The sequence below is a fragment of the Coloeus monedula genome (assembly GCF_965178545.1).
Source record: "Coloeus monedula genome assembly, chromosome: 1".
Taxonomy (NCBI): Eukaryota; Metazoa; Chordata; class Aves; order Passeriformes; family Corvidae; genus Coloeus; species Coloeus monedula.
In genome coordinates this window covers 92,426,824-92,441,991 of record NC_138781.1, presented here as the reverse complement: position 1 = coordinate 92,441,991, position 15,168 = coordinate 92,426,824, and the positions used below count along the sequence as shown (strand labels likewise).

Sequence of the window (15,168 nt, the reverse complement as noted above, 5' to 3'; positions counted from 1 at the left end):
CCTCCCGCCTCAGCAGCTCCCCCTGCCCGTCACGCCGGCCGCGGACCCCGGTGCGCGGCGGCGGGAGGAGCCGCGTCCCGCCCCGCCCCGCCGTGCCGCTGCCGGGCGGCGCTGCAGAGGGCGGAGCGGGCGGCGGGGCGGTGCGGCCGGCGCCCGGCGCGGGCTGGCTCCCGGCGGGCGGCGCTGCTGCGTTGCTCTGGGAGGCGCCGCGGGGCCGGGCGCGGAGCTGCGGGCTCGGGGGTGTGAGCGGCCGGGCAGGGCGCCCCCAGGATGCTGCGGTTCCTGCGCAGGACCTTTGGCCGGCGGTCGATGCAGCGCTACGGGCGAGGAGCCGGGCGAGGAGGACTCGGCGGCGAGGGGGACGAGCGGGACGGGGGGCTGCGAGGAGCGGCCGCCGCCGCCGTCGGCTCGGGAGGTTTCCCCTCCTCGCCGCACCCCGGAGGGGTCGTGCACAGCGCCGGAGTGCCCGTCCACATCCCGGCGGCCGGCGGCAGTAAGCCGGTGCTGCAGTGCCGCGTCCTTCTCCTGGACGGGACCGAAGTCAACGTGGAGCTGCCGGTGAGTAGCGTGCGCTTACCTCCGCCGCCTGCAAAACGGCGCCTGCAGCTACCCTCTCCCCTCCTCCGCATCGTCCCCCCCTCCCTGGCGACGGGCACCTGCGAGTGCCCCCCCCCGGCCGCACAACAGGCGCCGTTCGCCGGGAAAGCCTCGCTAGTTTCGTCCTTCCCTCCGCGGGCGCCCTCGCCGCCGTCCCCGCCTGCATGCACCTGCTGCCAGGTGCGCGGCGCGCCTCCCCGCCATGACCGCCGCCCGCCCCCGTCCTGCCCGCGGGAGCCGTCTGCGCCCTTCTTCCCTCTCCCCGGAGCCAGCGGGGAGGTGGGCACCCGCTCTCCTCCTCGCCTGCGCTGCCGAAAGCAGCCCCTTGCAGCGCTGCCTTCCGCGGCGCCTCTCCCGGGAGGGGCCGTTCCCGCGGTGCGGGCGCTACCTGTGCCTTCCCCGGCTGGTGCGGGGGGCTGCCCGCTGACTCCGCCCGACGGCACCGCCGGCCGTGGGGGGCACCCCGACGTGCTGCCCGGGTGGGAACGGAGCCTCCGCGGGGCAGCGCTGCCTTTGGCCTCGCTGCCCTCCAGCTTGCAGCCCCCAGCCCCGCAGCACCTGTGGCGCCGCGGGGAGAGCGAGGCGCGGCCGGGCTGCCTCCGCCGCGGCGGGGGTCTCCGGGGGGTCGCTGCCTCCTTCTCCTCCTTAGTTCTTGTTTCCCACCGCCCCCGCGGCCGGGGCCGGTTGAAGGGCCCTCCGGGATGCCCAAGGTGCTCTGCCCGTCCTGTGGCACCCGGCTGCGGGGCCGGGGTCAGGGGTAAGCCCCGGCGGCTCCGGGGGTGCAGCCCGACCTGGCCCGTGGGTGCGGGGACCGTGCCGGCGCTGAACTTTCTCCCCTCCCGCCGCTGTGCGGGAGGAATGAGGAAGGGACGGTGCCGGCCTGTGGGGCTGTGCGTGTGTTGTTTGTGCCTGCTCGCTGAGGTTGGGCCGCGTTTGTAGGTGTTTCAGCATCCCTAGAGCCCGTTGTGTCCTTTTCTCTCTCTTAAAGGCAGCTGCACCGTGTGTATCGGCAATTTGCAGTTTTGTTTTTTTCCATTCCTCACAGCTGCTAAATACTCAACACCCATCCTTTTTTGCTGACCTTTTCCCTCCCTCTTGAAACCCAAGTTTCCCATGAAATAGTATGGAAGTTTATCATGTTTGAAAAGCATTTAATCTTCTTTCCATTTCAGCCCAGATAGTCAACAGCCATTAAGCTTGGTCTCAAAAAACAGGTGGGGGAACTTAGTAATAGTGAGTGTAACAACCTGAGAAATTGTGCACTGCTTTAATCTCCAGCAGTATAAAAGAGAGGTTTTTTTGGAGTACCTTTAGACTCTTATTAGGTGCCTTTCATATTAGCTGTCATCTGTATATATTGGCACCATTTCACTAAAACATGGAATTTGGCAACCCTATTGTTTCTGCTTAAAAGAAACAGAAGAGATTGAGTAAGATTCTTACAAGTGAATACAGAAGTATGTGAACGGAGCCACCTAGAGATACTTGCTGCAGCATTATCAGGCCTCCCTTGCCTACAGACTACATCGCACATTTCCAGATATTTGAAATGGTAATGTATTTCCTCTCCTCACATCTTCTTCACAACTTGCTGCACTCCTCCTAGCATCTCAGCACAATCTTTTATAAAGACTTGATGATTGTTATCAGTGTGCTAAGGGTTTACTTATAGAGGTCTGTGTCAATAAGCTTGGTAAATATTTTGTTTAAGGTTATACTCTGATTTATCAAAGGTCAGATTTTTCTCTAGAGCCCGTTTGAGATGGTCTGACGATTTGTAGCATCAGAAAGTGAGGTAATGACACTCTTAGTCCTTGAGTGCTGAAAATGTATGGACATATCTGCTTGACGCAGTAAAGAAGCTGTGGAGCATTCTTGCTTGAACTCACCTCCAAATGAAGCTTAGACTTGCCAGCGTTCTCAGAATGTGAGCTACACATGTGGTGGTTGTAGCTCATTTGTCCAAAGACAGAGTAAGAAGTTGGCGGGTTTTTTTTCACCCAAATCCCTACACTGATGGAGGGCTTTGGAGCATGTAATAGCTGTCAGTGTTTTGAGGATTAAAAACTGTTCTGTTGAATTACATATCTGTTCCTCATGTTTTTCCCCTTTCTTTCACAGAAAGTAACACCCACACTGAGAGTTAGAAAAACTGAAAGAGGCGTTGCACCATTTATAGAAGTTGATCAGTAAAGTTTCTCTGAGCTTTGCAGGTCTAGATTTTATGGGAATAGGGCGTGAAACAGAATGTGCTTTAATACTCAGAAGCTGAGGTTCAGGACTGGTTAAGCTGAATGAATTGAGTAGAATCTCTTAAAAAAAGTGTATGGTGGTTTCTCTCATTTCAGCTCAAATTTTATCAAAAGGAGGGAGTGTGGGCTTCATCATCAGTGAGCAGCTTACTCATGAAGTCAAGTATGGAGATGATTGCAGAGGATTTCACTGTGCTGCTGATTGTGTTTGCAAGCACTTAATTTCAGGAGATACTGACATCTATAAAATGTGCTCTTTTTACTACACGGTGACATTGCACCCCTCTTGCCCTTCTAGTTGGAAAAGGAACTTGTTGATATTAGAGCACAATACTCTTGCAACTACAACTTTTTAGGCTATCTCTAAGACTTCATTTAGAAGTAATTGAAAGGTTTATTGGATTTCAAAGACTACGGGGTTTATTTGCTTGTGTGAAGGAATGACAGAAGAGGCCTGACTGGAGGAAAACTAGCTATATACATAGAAAAAAGGATCAGGGTTTCTCCTTTTTTTTTCCCAGTTATTGTTTCATGGGCTTTTTTAATATTCAAATAAAACTGAAACCCTGAAACTTTTGTTCAAGTTAAATGTATCAGGTTCTGCCACAATGTTTTCTTGTATGGGGGCTGTTGGAAAAAAAAATCCTACATCAGTAAATTGATAAGTATCTTTGCAGTTAATGTTATAATTTGTGCGATAGTGTCTGTATCAGAAAGTACACATCTTGTTAACTCTGGTCAGTTTATGGTGGTAACAGAAGTAGAGATCTGCCCTGATCTCCAAGTTCTTCCTCAGCATGTTCTTCTTTAGGCTGTAGAGCAGTAGTGAACTAGAGTCATCTTTCTTCTTTATTTGTGCTTCCACACCCTCTTTCTTCTGGGGCATTTGCACTTTATTCTTTTTACTGCATGTGCTCTGCCCTTGGGCTACCCCATCTGCTAGCCTTCCCTTCTACGTGCTGTGTACTCTTTCATTTGTAGGTGTTCTCTGGCTTTCACAAACTTGGTTCGTACACAGCTGCCCCCAAACGAATGTCAACATAAGATTATTCTGAGCACTGCAGATACCCCAGGATAAGGGTTTCTGTACTCAGCTTCTTGCATGAAATTTCAAGGATTGCTTAATGATGCTGGCTTTTTTCTTCACTCTTAAGGCAAGAATCACGTACTTTAAAAGTATTCTTTCTAAACAGAATAATGCACTGGATGGCTTTTTAAACCCACAAGCTCCTCAGGGCCCTGTATTGAATGTGAGATGCTATTAAGGCTGGATCTGTTATACAGGAGTGAGTGGCAGTTGACCAGTTCTGTTGCTGTGGGGTGATTTCCCATGGGAAGGGGAACATAAATGGTGTCATTACTTCTTCTTGACCTGACACCACGTGTCTGCACATCTGAAATCCAGTGATGAGAGCTGACACAAGGAGAAAAACACTTCCATTAGAAACCATCCCTCCTCCCTCACACGTAGCTGTCTGTGCATTTCTTTTTACCATTGGGAACCTATTCGGTATCTTCTGTGTTGCACTCTGGCTTACACTGGAGGCTGTTAACAGATCAGAGTTTGCAACTTGGTTGTGTGCAGATGGAAGGCCACTTGCTCACTGTTGCCAAAACAGTCTTGCCTCTGTTTTTCTGGAGGACTCGTGACTCTAATGAAAGAAAAAACTGGTTGTAGGTGATGCTGTGTACTTGCAGAAAGAATGCAAGGAAAGAGCACTGACATTTAGGCAGCAGTGATGGTGCCTGCCAGTTAATACATAGATGGCTCACAGATAAAGCCAAAAAGCCAAATTTTTCTTAACTCCAAGGCATGATTGCTGACATTTCTAAAACTGAGTCTTTGATTTTTAATTAGGTGCATCTTATGAAAGCTAAAAGGGCAGATATGAAAGATGGCTATTCAGTGGGACTGTCCAGAGTAGCAGGAATTAATGTCACTTAATGCCGTTGGAAATGGTATTCTCTAATAAATTGTGGGAGGGCAGGAGGAGAATGAACATGTGTAGAGTGTTCTTGGCTTTCTGTAGTCTTAAGTGGGATAAAAGAAGAAGCAAATGGTAAGCTTCCTCCAGTATGAAAATCCCCATCCTGCAAAGCAGATCTAAGATACCTTACATTTTCTGTGATGTGAATCCACAGCAGTCAACATGTTGTCTGTTATAAATACTTCTTTCTAAAAATCTTCTTGCTCTGATAAATTCCTCTGCTGCTGTGGGCATCATTACAAAGACTTGTGTGATGTATTAGAAAGTATGTAATGTTTAATGATTAAATTAATCAACGAGTCAAATATAACTCTTCAATTCTGTGAATTATTTTCAGATGAATAGCTTTTATATTATTTCTTTGCCTTCCTTTTGGTGTATCTGTTTTAATAATTGTTTTGGCTGCTATGGAAACACTTCAGGATAGGAATAGTAAATGTTCTTCAATACTGTTTTCTAATCTCTGATCTCCTAAGTGTTGTATTCTTTTCTTATTGGGGTAGCATGAACATAGCAAAAATTGCTGTCTAGCCTCTATGCTTACCTCACATATAAATGTTAAATTAACTCTTGTGCAGTCATCTCTGTCTTATAATTATTGATTAGTGTATTTGACTTGATAAAGTTATAAATACCAGGACAGAAGTGCAACTCATTTTTTCCATATCACACATGATTTCCAAATAATGTTTAATGAATATTAACTCTAGAGAAATGCACTAATATGCATGTAGACACTTGGATTCAGGTCATGCCCAGAAGTTTCCTAATGAAGGAGTTGCACACACAGACACCCCCCTTCAATAGATACGTTACATCACATGGGTAATGGGATTTTTAATAAATTCTTTAAAGCTTTTAGCACTTATAAAATTGGTAATATGCCTTCTTTATGCAGAAATTACCTTTCAACAACATAAAATTAGAGTACTTGCTGGAAAATGTTAAAAGCATTTTTGCAACACTGGAAAGGGAAAGGCCTCTCACATTCATGAGTTCCTGTGAGCGCCAGTAATCCCTTTCATAAACTGACCAAGCTCTGTTGGTAGAAGAGGTTGGGTATTTTTGCTCTTTCAGTTCACGTTGAAATGCCTTTTGAGTACCTTACAGCTCTGATTAAGCAGCTGTAGCTAGAACTTAATGTGTTGTCTGCTGGTAATAGCCTTTAATTATGTTATCACCTGTTCCATATGCCTTGATGCATTGCTGCAGTGTACTCTGAAGGTGTGTGAAAGGCATTCACAGTAGAATCACATACAGAATCAGGAACATGCACATCCCCAGAGAGAGAGAAATGAGGTGGGGTCTGCATGCATGACTGCAGCCATGCTTCAGAAATGCACAATATTAGGCTCTTGAGAGAGAAGAGGGAATTTTTGGCCCTTGATGTGCTTGCCAAACATCCCCAATAAATCTGCAGCAGATAACAGATAAAAGACATCACAACAGTACATAGTAGAAAAGGGAGACAATAAGCAGTGTTTTGTTTTGGCATATGTAAGAGAAATTCTGCTTGTGAGTTCCATTAGTTATTAATGAAAACCAATACAATTTTTCAGTGTAATACAGACAGGATGACAGGAGTGCTGCTGCAAAGAGTTGACAACCAGGGAGGGGGAGAAAGGCAGTGATGAGAGTAGTATAATGCAGATACAAAAGTAAGAGCACCTGGTACTAATTCTCTGATGGAGAGCTTATATGTTTGGAGAGATGGGGAGAAGATAAGGTTCTTTCAGAAGCGTTTTTGCAGTGGACTAAAAGACAGCTGTGCTTAGGAGAGTAACCATGTGAAATGTCAGTGTGTCTGGGGCCTCTCGTTTGTTAGCATAAAAATGCATTTCATAGCAGATGTTTGCACTGGGCTTAGCTGTATGATAATGAACACTGGAGAAGCTTTGGAGACCACCATGGATTTGAAGGGAGAGGGTCTATAAGAAGGAAACTTACAGAACAATTTGACAATACAGGAACTTTTTTGTCAACAGTGTACTTCTGATATGTTTTGGGGTTTTGTTCCAGTGGTTGTGTTCTAGCCTAGAGTGCTGGGTGGCAAGCCTGTAGCTTCAGGCTCTTAGTAGGAGTCCTGAAGAGGAAAAAGAACATCTGTAATGTAAAAAGTTCCTATAAGGCAAGAAAAGGAGCAAAGAGATTTTGGAAGTGAGTACATGTCGAAGAGCAAGCTGAGGACGGACTAGTTTTGTTTGGATTGCAGAAGATGGTACAGGAAGAAAAAGGCTGATAAGCTGAAGAGACTAGAAACTATATATAAAGTAAGGGAGGTATTGTTCATCTGTTCCTTTTCTGAAACAGGAAGGGGACAGCTATCTCTACTTCTCTGTACATGCTTTGTCTTCATGCACTTCTTTGTCCTCCTACTTGTAGTGCCTCTGTAAATACCTTTTTTTATGTAACTTTCTCTGAGAGGCTGGCCTTGTTTAGTGTCTCACCTTCTTCAAGCATAAATCTATTTTGGAATTCAGGGCTTCTGTTGTTAAATTCCCAACTGTTTCAACTCACCCTTTTCATCTGCAATCTTGTCCTTGAGCAATTATCTATACTTTTTCTGTGTGGATATCATCTGTATTACTAGCATGATGCCTAATGAAATTTCTTTTTAATAAGAGCAGATTTCTTTTAGTTTTGTGGGTTTTCCTTTACCTGACACTGTTTTCCCAATTTGTAAAAGTAGTTTTATTTTCATCCCAGGAACAGCTAGCTACAGAAGCTGTGAGGGGTCTCTTCTGGGAGGCACTTTAAAGAGCATTAGAGGTCTGCTTCCTTCTGGTTTGGGGCTTGAGCATAGTTGTCTGTCCTATTCCCTCTTACTAGTTTAGAAAATGTCTGTGGTTTTCTGCAACTGTCAGAAATTTGAAGCGCTCCTCAGTCCTGTTCCTTCCCCAGGAAAATTCAATTTCCTGGCTGTGGCCATGAGTCTGTGTCTGGCTCAGCAGCTCATTCAGCCAGCTTGACTCATGTAAGTGTCCTGTCTGCCAGGGCACAAATGGTGCAGGTGAAGACTGCTTGTTGTGAACATTCCTATTTGTAGAGCTGACATTAGGGAAACACTGGGAGCTATCAGTGAAATAATTAATTCAAAGGTTAAACCACCATGCTTTAAGATTGTATGGTTTCACGCAAGACAACAAAAATGGACCTGAAAACTTAAATGATGTGGACAGGAAGTTGAGAGAAGAAGAGAGAACATACGCATCATTGAGTCTGTAGGCTCTTTGCAAAGTAAATGTAAGGATAAGTACAAATAATTTCTTTTCTTGCTAGAAGGATGAACTCAACAGCTGCTAACAGTTTGTATAGTGTTTCTGGGTTAGTATTTTAAATACTTGAGAAACACATAGGGAGGTTTTAGTGCTTGTTTTCCAATGTAGACTATGGTAAATGTTCTTTTATTCTTTCTGCATTAGAAATAAAAGGGTTGGAGGGTAATGAAGTGTTTAGAGTGACCATCTGCTCTTCATTTGACTTACTATTTCCATTTATTTCTGTGCACCAATTTAAATGTGTCCTGGGCCATTAGCTATATTGTGATGAGATTATTTTGAAATATTTGTTGAAGTTCCAGACTCAGACTCTAACTATGAAGCATGAAAAATATTAAGAGTTAATTTATGTTGGCTGTTTGGTTTTGATCTGTACAGATTCAGATTGTTTCCCTTCCTTGTTGTTATGGAACCACAGATAGTTTATCCAAACAAATACCAAATGTTGTCTCTTTTTATTTTTTCTCCCCCTTCTCTTTTTTTCTTTAAATTTACTGACAAACACATTGAATTTATTCTGTATTTCATTATTTTAATATATGTGGTACAGTTTGTATGATAAATAGGCTGGAAATCCTGATAGAAGAGCCAGTTTAATGTTTGTGGAATACTACAAATAACTCTACACAAATATGTGGAGAATATTGGTACTTTCTTTTGAAGAACTTCACTTTATCTGAACATAGTGGTATCAAATATACAGTTAGAAAAGCAGTGTTACCATTTATGGACTGTGACCTCTAATTAAATTATTCTACACTGCAACATTATTTCGAAGGATAGCTTATCTGAGGATTAATTCTTTTGTGGCTGTTTGAAAACAATGCTTTTCACAGTAGTTCTTTGCAGCACTAATAATTGATTGTATTGTTTTTATTGGTATATTATGTGTGTGTGTATATATATATATCTAAAATAAATGTAGACTTGAGAGGATTTTTGTAATTTAGCAGTCTTGACTGGGAAAACACCTGTTTCTTTTTTGACCTCAACTGAGACTAAACAAGGATACTGTTCTTCCCATTTTTAAGTTTTAAATTTCTTATTGCGTACGTTTCACTATGTGAGGTCTTGTAGGTTATGTATTGGATGATAAATAATTTCAGTTGTCTTTGTTAAGCTTTAAAATTATCTCAGGTTGTGAACGAATTCTCACTTTAATTTTGATAAATAATATAAACAGGCTAGCTGCATCACATCTCTCTTGTTGGTATGAGGTCCAAACATTACTTGCTTTAACTGTGCAAGTGAATATTTTCCAAATTTTCTGAGAAAAGAAGCATTTCATTTCTTACGAATTTTTTCCTTCTTCTCCCTTGTTTCTTCACCCAGAATTGGTCAAGGCTGCTTTCTGTCACTTAAATCTTTTTCGTACCTTGTTAGTTGTTCCTGGATCTATGATAATTGTATGATTTTAAATTAAGAGCTTACATTTATGTAAAAAGACCAAACTCAAGACTTCCATTTTTGTAAGCAGGTCTGAATGCGCCAGTATTCTCTGCAATCATTGTGTTGCAACAAAGATCACTATTCAGTAGAGATGCTGATCCTCAGTATGGAGGTTTTATATTCAAGCTACTTACTGAGTAGAAATTCTTCCCGAATAATGAACCTTCCATGAGTGCTTTGCTTTGAGAGATGATGAATGATGAGTCTGTTATCTCTTTGAATTAAGCACATAAGTGAAGAGTGGTGGTATTCTTCAAAGTAGGTCGTATTGCTAGGAAGGGCAGCACCCTGCAAGTGTAAAGTCCAGTGGGCAGTATCCATTTTTCTGTCATGTTTTGGTCTTTGGATGTCGATGTAAATTGGTGGGAATTCAGACATCCTGCTGTAGCTCTGAGGAGGAAAGAGCTGGTTTAACAGTGTAACAATATAACTTCGTTGTGCAAAAGACTTAATTTCTTTTTGTCCCTCTTCCTGCGGTTTCATGTTGCTGGGTTTGATTTAGTTTCTTTTCCTGCTGTTCAGCAATGAAGAGAGGGTGGCAGGAAATGTTCTTCTTTGTGACTGGCATCCCCTTTCCCTGAAGAGGAGCAATTCCAGCCCCACTCCAATGGTCTCAAGTCCACCCACGAGTCTCATCTGCTGAGGCCACGCTGTGAGCTGGGGCTGGGAACACCCGGATGCAGGGTGGCTCCACCTGTACCCTGTGTCTCTCTGGCACAATTAATTCTGCATGCAGCTCTCAGCAGCACATTGGAGTTTTGTTCTTGACTTCTAGTTAATTAGAAGATGTTAATTTTGATGGGTTTTCTTTTTAATGGGGGAACTTGCTTACTAAGACTGCAGAGATCGCCAGTTCCTTTTACAGAGGCCAGTGAAGCCATTAAATGTTGACTGCAGCACTTTTCCTTTTCTCCTTTAAGCTGATTGCTTAAGCTGTTATCAGCCTGTATGTGTGCTCTGTATGTCTCCATTCCCTTCTGCTCATACAATGATATTTCACAGTTGGCTTTTCTCTGTTCAGTGAACGGTATCAAAACTTAAAAAATCAAACCCCTTGTTCTTAGGTGTGAAAATCGGTGAGCCTTTGGAGCATCAAAACTCAGTGTTGCAAACAGTAGGCACTTGGAGAGGAACTTTTCTTTTAATTGATGGAGTTTAGTTCATGAAGGGTGTATAATATATTTTGGGAGGTCAATCTAAGAGGAAATAATCTCAACAAAAATATTTTATATAGTATTCTCAACTTTGGAAAGGGAAACAATATAATGTTATTTACCCATTGCCTTCATGTTTTCCCTTGAATTGTCTGAGCCGTCCCCTCTTTTGTTGATATTACTTACAAATGGTTTTTTTTTCCCCTGTGTTGCATGTTGATGTGTATGTGTTGCATATTATATGTGTTAAAATATATCCTCTAGTACAACTTTTCTGATTTGTCATTTCTGGCTTTAGGAAAAAAGATGTTTACTTTAAAGATGGAAAAAATGAGGAAGGAGTTGGAACATTTATCTGTATATTAGCAAAAAAATAGGCTTAAGTTGATGACTGCATTTCTCAGAAGGGAGTGGGAATAGAAAAATTCAGTGCTGTGAAAAAAAAACAAGTGAGTTTTGTTTTCTGCTATTGAAATTTGCCAGCAGATTTACTCATTTTACAGTTCATGTCCTTAGATTTTGATGTATTTTCACATTAAACACCCAGCATATTTTGGTCCGTGATTTGATCATAAAATGTATTTTGTAAAAAAAAGTTCACCTATTTCAGCAAATTTCAGTTTTGCTTTAACAACATTGTTATGGTTGGGAAAGCAGACCATGATTTCATCCCCCTACATGTTATTGTATTAACTGCTGATAGAATGCTTTCTTCTTGAAGAATTTCATCTCACTTTGACAGAGCAAGACAGATCATCTGATAACATATCCAGTATGATCAGAATCTTGAAAAATTGTCAAACGAAGGAGAAAGATGAGCTCTTTCGTAAATAGAAAATACTGTTCATCCAAATTGTGTTTCACAAAGCAGATTTTTTCCTATAATAGCTGCCAGTTTCTCAGCATTTGTGTAATGCTGGGAGGGGAGAACTTTCCCAGCTGTTTCAGTAAGCTGCATGCTGGAAGCTTTCTAGGAAGAGAAAATAGTCTGAAGAACTTCTATGTGACACCTCTGTGTGAGCTTGCTGTGACTTTCAGGAGCTGTTGAGAAGGGGGCAAGCTTCAGTGCAAGTGCTGGCTTGAAGGATAGTCCTCAAAATGAACTTTGTTTCTTTTGCATTCAGTAAGGCACCTTACTGTTTACTGAAATCAAAAGTTACTTCTTAATTTAAGGCAGATAGAGCTTTTATATAATTCTAAAATCTTCAGTAAGGTGTTTGGAAAAGTTGTTTCTTGCAAGCTGTGGGGTAAACAACTGGTTAGGTTTGTATTTAAAGAATATGAATTCCTCTTTATTGCATATGCAATAACCTCATTAACAAGATAAGGCAGCATTAAATGACTTGTGGGAGCCAGTGAATATAGATCCTGTGAAAAGCCTCAGGCCTGAGGAGCTCTCTCTACAGGCAGCAGCTCTCTGAGCAGCACTGCCTGCTTTACTTGCACAAGTTGTGTATTAGACTCCAAGAGCCTCTATATGGGAAGGAAGTCTTAGAAAACTATGTATTTTCTGTCTGCATTGCAGAGCTGATACAGTGAGGTGGAGGATGAAGTTCTTTTGTTTCTTTTGTCTTGTGCATGATGTGAAAGTGCTCATTGGAAACAAGAAGCAGGTCGTATTTTCTGCTAACTGACCCTGTGTGATCTAGCTGCAGTTTGTGGTGAAAAAATGTCTCTGAAAGCAAAACATGAACTCAGTGCAGTTCCAGAGGCACAAGATGTGGCCACTTCCGAGACTGTTGTCTGCTTTGCTTGGACAGTATCTCCTGTGAAATGCCAAACTTGGGTAATCTCTGCCTCTGCACAGATGGTAGTGGAAGCTCTGAGAGGCGAACCAGGGAGTGGGAGACTGGGTGTAGGGCTAGTGTTCTAGGAGATTCAGGGGGGACCTTACCGCTCTATAACTGCCTGAAAGGAGTAGGGGCTGGTCTCTTCTTCCAGGTAGCAAGCAATAGGATGAGAGTAAATGGCCTCAAGTTGTGCCAGGAGAGGTTTAGATTTGATGTTAAGAAAAACTTCTTTGCTGGAATGGTTGTCAGGCATGTGAATGCGCTGCCTGGGGAAGTGGTGGAATCACCATCCCAGAAAGTGTTCAAAAAATGTGTAGATGTGATGCTTAGATACGTGTCTTAGTGGTGGACCTGGCAGTGTTGAGTTAGTGTTTGGACTCAATCTCAGAAGTCTTTTCCAATCTTAATGACTCTGTGGTTCCACAATGAAAATACATGCTTTGGAATATACTTCTGTTTCTGTCTTGTACATGGACATAACCTGCAGTACTAATAAACTCAGGGTGGTTTTATTGCTGAAGAATAGATTATAAATGCAGAAGTGGCACCATAGACAAGCCTGCAGCTTTGGTGTGAGATCTAAATGAATTTATGGTGTTACTTAAAGTGGCTTTTATATCTCCAAAGCCATTGTGAGGCTGCTGGTTCCTGGTGGCAGTAAGAAGTGGAATTGATGTTTGAGGGAGGTAGGATTTATGATGCACATTTTCCTTTTGTGCTGGAATAGGGAGGGAGACAGTTTTCTTAAGGCCTGACTAAATGAATACAAACACATACTAACAGAACTTCTTGTTTTTCAAGCAATTCTTTTTCAAAGGGAATTATTAGAATGAAATACGTACAAAAAATCACTGATTATTTTTACCTGCTTTTATCTCCACTCCACTCACCCCAAAATACCTGGCTGCTTCACAGCCATTTCTGACTGAGCTACTGTATTTGCTAAGAAATTTTACTTTGGATTAGTGGCCAGATGATGTTCCAGCTGTCTCTGTTCCCATTTTTTCCTCCTTTTAACATCTTTTGTTAAGGCTGTTATGATGATGTTGAATGGAAGTCAGCTGACAATTCTCCTAGATGTAATTTCTTCTATCACTCTTTATATTGGAGAGAGTCATATGGAGGACTCGTAAACAAATAGGTTCCGAACTGTAGATTTGTTTCAGGTCAGAAAGGGTCATTGTGAACACTTAATCTATTCCCCTTCCCTGATCAGTCTCTAGAACTTCTTCCAAGAACATGTTTTAAGCCTGTCACTTTTTTACTGTCAGTGCTCACCTTGGATCTCATTAGTTCATCTGCCTTTAAGAGTCTTTAATGAGAAGCAGTTACTTACTCATGTTGCATGTGAACTTGTCAGCATAATAATCACTCTTTTATTGTATTTGATATTTTTATGGTCCCTGTTATCCCCTGTCTTGGTACTTCAGCAGGAAGGCAACAAAAAGTCATGGAACTATGGGGAAAAATATTCCCCACGTGAAGGTATGCTAAATTCATGCACAAGCCACCTCTTAATCTTGTCTTTGTCTAAGTAGATAAAAACAAAATTTATTTACAGATGCTTTTCAGGCTCAAAAATATTGTTTGTAGCTTTTTTCTGACTTTTGAATAATGTGCAGACATTTGAGCTGGGCACGCAGCAATGTTGTTATAATGGTTTGCTGAATGTTATATGAAATGGCATTGCTTCTTACCTAATGTTCCCTTGTTTAACATTACCCTGAGAGCTCACAGTCCATTGTTTTTCTGTTGTTACACCAATGTTCTTGCAGTGCTGCTGAAAGCCAGGGCACTGTCTTTGACCTAGTGAGTGCAAGTGAAACTCACGTACCTCTCTGTGTGACCTGTGATTTCACTGAGTTCAGCTACATTGTTGATGCAGTTCTGCATCCCCAGGATTTGCAAATCAGTATGTACAACTGGTAAGACCCATCATCTCCTGCTACTGTGCCAGTTTTGTTCAGCAGGAGTAATTTTATTAGTTCCCACCCAGGGAAAACTGGTGAGTGACTGTGAGCAGAACACTTCAGGGTTGCACTGACAGTGCTTCTTGCTGTCTGCTCTCCTCCTTTCCCTTCGTGATTAATTTTTTTAAAAATCTGCCTCTTGTGAACTACACACATCTATTTTAGGAATGCTTATGCTTGCTTCTGTCAGACTCATCAGCTGTGTTTTGAGAGTATGGGTGTTTTGTGGTCAGTTGAATTTGAAACAGTTCTTGGCTTCTCATTCCGTGCTGGTGCTGTAGACAGATACCTGCCCTTTCAGCTGTTTGTGGGGCTGTGCTGAAAGTCAGGTCAGGGATCAGATCCAGGGATGTTTCATTGTTAAAAAAAAAAACCAAAAAACATTCGCAACATTGAATGTCAGAAATTTGTTAAAAGTATGGCATAAGTAAGGGGCCAAGCAGTGGCAGAGGTGGCCAAGATCTGGCAGAGGGCACAGGAGCTCTTTAAGGTGTAAGTTCTGCAACAGTCTGTGTTGTTGAGTTGGGCCTTGAGGCTATTAGGAATGGATTGATTCATGTACTTGGTGCTCTCATAGCTTGGTCATGGGAGTGCTTCTGGTCTGCCCCACCAAAGTAAGACAGATTAGTATGAAGTGGAGAAGAAATAAATGCTCAGCTGCTGCACCTATGTTGTTCAGCAACAGAAATC

General features: G+C 42.8%; 1 protein-coding gene across 1 annotated transcript in view; it reads left to right on the top strand.

The window, feature by feature from the left end:
- Window positions 1-270: 270 nt before the first annotated feature.
- Window positions 271-15,168, top strand: part of EPB41L4B (erythrocyte membrane protein band 4.1 like 4B) — a gene marked incomplete at both ends in the record, with an annotated part of 82,200 nt that continues 67,302 nt past the window's right edge. Inside the window, one exon of the mRNA XM_082278283.1 lies at window positions 271-558. Coding sequence (XP_082134409.1) covers window positions 271-558 — 288 coding nt within the window. The remainder of the gene's footprint in view (window positions 559-15,168) is intronic.